The 6,000-nt window shown below is 41.0% G+C and overlaps 1 protein-coding gene across 3 annotated transcripts in view; it reads left to right on the top strand.

Annotated features, from left to right (window-relative positions):
- The window catches only part of ttbk1a (tau tubulin kinase 1a), a 73,213-nt gene that overhangs the window by 44,670 nt on the left and 22,543 nt on the right, over nt 1-6,000 (top strand). For all 3 annotated transcript variants that reach the window (XM_017434986.2, XM_017434985.3, XM_037974812.1), the window contains 5 exons: nt 644-769; nt 886-1,040; nt 2,824-3,037; nt 3,228-3,400; nt 4,910-5,250. In XM_017434986.2, the coding sequence (XP_017290475.1) occupies nt 644-769; nt 886-1,040; nt 2,824-3,037; nt 3,228-3,400; nt 4,910-5,250 (1,009 nt within the window). The remainder of the gene's footprint in view (nt 1-643; nt 770-885; nt 1,041-2,823; nt 3,038-3,227; nt 3,401-4,909; nt 5,251-6,000) is intronic.

The following is a 6,000-nucleotide window of genomic DNA, read 5'->3' as shown; positions in this document are numbered from 1 at the left end:
CCAAAACAAGTTGTTTGACCTTTCACGGTCTCCGTAGTTCCCTTGCAGCACGAGCACAGCGCGGCGGTTACGAGCGTTGAACATGAACGGAGACACAGGGGAATCGTAGCTCTGAGAGAGCTGTGTGAAGCTGACACCCCGCTCTCCGTATCTGATGGGGGAACGTGGCTCAACGTAACAGCAGCAACTCGAGCACATTACTGCCCCCTATATGACAAGAGGACAAATAACACCTTTTCTGTTCAAATTGCCAACCCGCCACAGTGGCGTGTTGATCAAATTCACCCACCACTTCAAATATTTACCCGCATTTGGCCGGTGGCGGGTGCTAATTTCCACCCCTGTTCAGAGCAGATGAATGTCTGGCTGCCAATCAGAAACAAGTAGCGTTCATTTCAATTGGTGAGATTTCAAAATGCTGCCTATTTACAAAAAACAAAACAACCAAATGTTTTCAAAAATAAAAACAAGAGCAGCCAAAGTCACAATCAAAAAGGCCTGTAATAAAGCTAAGGAGCCAAAAAAATAAACTGTTGAAAAAAGAAAAAGAGCAGGAATTCAAAAAACTTTATTTGCTTTTATTAGGTGTTAATCATTACTGATTCCACAGCAACTAAAATTGATTTTATTTTTATTTTTCTAGGAACAAGTTGGTCAGATTAAAGAGCGTTATGACCATCGAATGCTGCTCAAACACATGCCTTCAGAATTTAGTGTCTTCTTGGACCACGTTCTGGCCCTGGATTACTACACCAAACCAGATTACCAGGTACACACTACATGAGTGAAGAAAAAAACAAATAAATAAAAAACCTGCCCCTGTTTTTAAAATCTCATAACTTAAATATATGATCTGATTTTAGTCTTGTTTGTTTCATTGTCTAGCTGTTGATGTCGGTGTTTGAGAACAGCATGAAGGAGCGGATCATCACTGAGAATGAGCCCTTTGATTGGGAGAAAGGAGGAAGTGATGCCACTCTGTCGACCAGTGCCTCCACTCAACCACAGCACAATACCCGACCGACTGCTGCCATGGTGGGGTAAGAACCTAACAGTACCAGAACTGAGCCAGATACACGAGTCAGATGTAAAACAGACAGTATTTTGTTTGTTTGGTTTTCTTTAAATGGTATTAATTGTAGTAAGCTTTATGTTGTTGATTGGCTGAAGTTATGGAGAATGTATAGTTTTTGTAAAAACAAGTAGAACCCTAATGCTGACAAAGTTGGGACATCATGTTGATGTAAATAAAAACAAAATGCTATGACTTGCAAATGTCTGTCAGAAACGCATCTAAAAAAAGTTTGAACATCACCATGATTACTCCTGTAAAGCATCCCCTCTTCTTTTAGCAGCAGTCTGTAAATGTCCAGGAACTGAGGAGAGCAGCTTCCGGAGGTTTTTTGTTTATTTTTGAGAGGATTGAAATGTTGTCTCTTTCTTTTCTGATGTAGGATTCCAGCTGTTCTTTGATGGACTTTTTTGCTGTATGGGAGCAGATGTTGTTCCAAAACCTGTATATACCTTTCTGCATTGATGGTGCTGTTAGAGATGTGTAAGCTGACAAGTCATAGGCACTAATGCACCCCCATACCAACAGAGAGGCAGGCTTTTTAACTGTGCGCAGATAACAGCCCAGGTGGTCCCTCTCCTCTTTAGAATGAAGGACGTGGTGTCCATGTTTTCCCTAAAAGAATTTCAGATTTTGATTCGTCTGATCACAGACCAGTTTTCCTCTTCAGCTCGGTCCATTTGAAATGAGCTTTGGTCCAGAGAAGACAGCAGTGTTTCTGGATGGTGTTCACATCTGGCTTCTTCATTGTATGATAGAGCTTTAACCATCATGTGTGGATGACACAGTGAGATGTGTTTACAGACAATGATTTGTGGAAGTGTTCCTGAGTCCATGCAGTGATGTCCAGAACAGAACCAGACCTGTTTTTCTTTTTATTTCTTTTATGGTGGTCTAACGCTTGAAAAACAAATAGCCAGTTCCGACACCTGGCATGTGCACAACATCCTGAACAAAATGAAACAGAAAAATAATGGGGAGGCTTGCTAGACAACTAGATAACCTGGTATACACACATTGATATACATTAAAATACAGAAGAAGCATGGGTGGGGTCCAAATGAAGTCCGACCTTACCGGCTTTACATACTCAGACCATTTTGACCAAAGAGACCTGTTTTTAATGTAGTGGCCCCTGAGGGCCCAAAGATCACAGACTTCTGATATTGACGTTCAGCCTTAACCTTTGAGCTCAAAGATTTCTGCAGATTCTTGACATTTTTTGATGATATTATGAACTGTACATGATGGGATATTCAGTCTTCTCAATTTTTTTTGTTGAGAAACATTATTCCAAAATTGTCCCACCATGTTTAGATGTAGTTTTTCACAGACTGGTGAACCTCTGAGAGATTCAGCCTCTTTAAAATGCTCTTTTTACTGATCGGTTGCCAATTAACATAATTAGTTGCAAAATTCTCCTCCAGCTGTTTCGTATTCGCACCACTTACTTTTACAGCCTTTTTTTGCCCCTTCCCAACATTTTTGAGACGTGTTGCTGCCAACAATTCAAAATGACCTTATTTTTTCCCTAAAATATAAACAGTTACTTAGTTTAAATATTTGATATGTTTACTATGTTCTCTTGTGAATGAAATATAGATTTATGAGATTTGAAAATGATTACATTTTGTTTTTATTTACATTTTACAGAGCGTCTCAACGTTTTTGGAATTAGGGTTGTAGAAAAACACATTGTGCAGTACCGTTTGTGATGTAACATCAGTATAATGTAAGCTTGGTTTTTACAGTGCCATAGTGACACCGGTTCCAGGAGATCCTCAGAGGGAAAACACAGATGACGTTCTGCAGGATGAACATCTCAGCGATCAGGAGAACGCTCCCCCTCCCCCACCGAGCCGACCTCCTGGGGAGACGGCCGTCCAGCAGCATGCTGGCGAGCAGGGAGAGGCCTGGGAGGACACAGACTTCAACCGCAACAGACTCAGGATCAGCCTGAACAAGGTCTGAGCTATATAAGAAAGAACAGTGTGGGCTGATGGGTGATATGTCATGTGCATTGCTTTAGTGTAGCTTTATGAAACTTTACTGGCTGAGAAATGTTGTCTTTCTGCATTTTCTAAAAACTTTTAAATAACAAAATTCAAAGTAAAAAATGTTCTAAAATGGCTTCTCTCTTCTTGTTGTTTCTTAGGGCGCTCAGGAAGAGGAGGCAGGCCGGGGGGCCTGTCCAGTGTCGCCGGTTCGAGGCGGAGGCCCAGAGTCACCAACAGGTCAGGGTCGGTCTTTACGCTACCGTCGGGTCAACAGTCCAGAATCTGACCGCCTGTCTGCTGCTGAGGGTCGAGCCGATGGCTACGGACAGAGGTGACATTGGACTATGAGGAACACTGAGGCTTTTCATGTTCCAGAGCTCAAAACACAATGTTTTTCACCCAGATGTAGATCTGAAAGTTTTTAGTTTTACTTTAAAACTATTTGGTCCCAAACTTTAATAATGGCGGTGAAATGCTGATGAGAGAAGATGCTGCATTTTTGGTCATCATTCAGACATCTATATGTCCTGCATCTGACTGACAGCCTGAATGTAAAGTACAGGAGCTGGGCTTTGATCTTATTACTGGAGACGTCCCTTGGTCTGCCAAGCAACAAAAAACCCTGAACTATCAGTGTCACGCCACTAAGGGACAAAAACATCTGCATTAAAAACATATGAAAATACACAGCTTGGCTAAAGATTCTCCCAAAACAATTGTTGTGTTTTTTATACTGGTTACAATTTTCCCTCAGATATTGACCATTTCATTGCATAATTAAAGTTTAATGGTTACATGTGGATGAGAGGTGCAACTGCAGCAGAAAATGTATATTTCTTCAAAAATCTGGTGTAGTGTGGACAGGGCATTAAATTCCTACCTAATGCTTCAAAGCCATAATAGCTTTTGTGAATACAACTTTTAGTCGCCATTTCTTTTTTTTTTTTAGAAGAAGATAGAAAAACCTTGCCGTTTTTCAATCTGGCGTCTCTGATTCTATTGTTCTCCCTCTGACTCTGTTCACATTCAGGGATTATTTTACAGATTTATCATCCATCGAGCCGAGACTGTCCGACGTGTACTCGTCAATGTTAAAATGTAAACAAACATCTCAAAATGGTTGGCAACAAAATATGACTCTGCTGAGTTTGCTCATTTATTTCAGATTGTTTGGTAGTGAATAAAGCGTTTTTAGTAGTTCTTTCTGTCATAAATTTTACATATATAAACAGTTCTAATCAAAAACATTGAAAAATTGTGTTTTGACAACCATTATGGCTTTAAAATTGGACCTTAGATTTCCTACATTGCCCTCCTTTAAAAAGATGTTTGACTTGACTCAGTCTCAATCCTGTGCTCATCTCATTCAGCAGGAGCTGTAGCTTGGTAGATTTAACTTGAACTGTCATAAAGTCTTAAGGACCTTATTGTGTGACCAAAGAACGTCACACTTGACTTAAATCTAAGTCAAGCGTGACGTCACGCTTAACCTGTCCTAAGACTTTCTGTGGCATTATGGTGTGACTTGGTCTAGTCTCTGAAGTTTAGAATTTGATGTAGACATTTTTGGTCTGATTTGAGTCTTGATTTGAACTTATATCTGAAAACTTCACATCTGATTCAGACTTGACTAAAAAAAATAAGGTATGACCTGTGCTTGTTCTGTCTGCATACAGACATGACTTGGATTTGTTGTCAGGCTGATAAAACGTAGCTGGGACCTCTTTTGATTGACCTGATTAATAAATTTCAACTATCAAAATAAAACTGTTTTGTCAAGTTGTAAATGAGTCACATTCCTACATTTCTTTGTCTCTACATGTTTGTGCGTGTCCTCCAGGTCTAGGATGGACATGCTGGGCTCTCCATCCCGTCACGTGTACTCCTCGCAGCCAGCTCAGATGTTGTCTGTTGACCCTGGTTGCCGTGGCGATCATCAGGTCAGCGGGCGCCAGGAGGTGTCAGTGGTTTCTGTCGACCAGGAGGCACACAGCAACGCTTTTATCCGATCTGTTCCTTTGGCTGAGGAGGAGGACTTTGACAGCAAAGAGTGGGTGATCATCGACAAAGAGGCCGAGCTGCGGGACTTTCTTCCAACTACGTCAGGGACCACTGACGAGGAGCCTGAGGAGCTCCGGCCCCTGGAGGAGCAGGAGGAGAGGAAGAGGCTCAGGGCTGGAGGTGCAGTTGGCAACACCTTTATCCTTTTTTGAAATACAGCGAAGAGGAAATATTTCAAGTTTACTACCGTTAAACTAAATCAGTGTCTTTCTGTCTTTGCATAGTTTATAATTCCTGATATTATTGTAGTTTTTGTCACGATCGGGGTGGAAGGAGGCGAACCGAGTATGCAGACTCATGATGGACAAACTAATTTATTAAATAAATAATCAAAAATCCAAAAAAACAAAGGCTGATGTGGCAGCAAAACCTAAACTAAATGCAAAAACATTAACTAACTAAACAAAACCTGAACAGACCTGAGACAAGAGATGAACCAATGGGAGACGACGAGGCACGAGCAAAAAAGGACAGCACATCAGGGAGACAAGAGTATGACAATGAACTAGCAGGGAAATGTGGAAAGTGACTGGGTTTTGAAGGCAGAGGGTGATTTGTGGAAGTGGGCACAGGTGAGATGATTATGGAGCTAGAGGCAGGTGTAGATGGGTGAGAACAGGGAAGAGAGAGAGTAACTGAGGAGAAGTGAATGGTGGCTGAGGCACAGGGAAGAGACAACTAAATAACACAAACAATAAACTCAAACTGAAACATGAAGACAAAACAAAATACAAAAACCCAGATCCTAACAGTTTTAAGCTGTCTAAAGAGTATTCCCCTGCAAATGCAGAGTTTCTTTTTAACCCTCCTGCAAGAGATTTTTATATTGGAAAAATTTGGTCTTTTACCTTAAAATAACTTCACTTCTTT

Source organism: Kryptolebias marmoratus, linkage group LG3 (genome assembly GCF_001649575.2).
Source record: "Kryptolebias marmoratus isolate JLee-2015 linkage group LG3, ASM164957v2, whole genome shotgun sequence".
NCBI classification, from domain to species: domain Eukaryota; kingdom Metazoa; phylum Chordata; class Actinopteri; order Cyprinodontiformes; family Rivulidae; genus Kryptolebias; species Kryptolebias marmoratus.
This window is presented reverse-complemented; position numbering and strand designations above follow the sequence as displayed.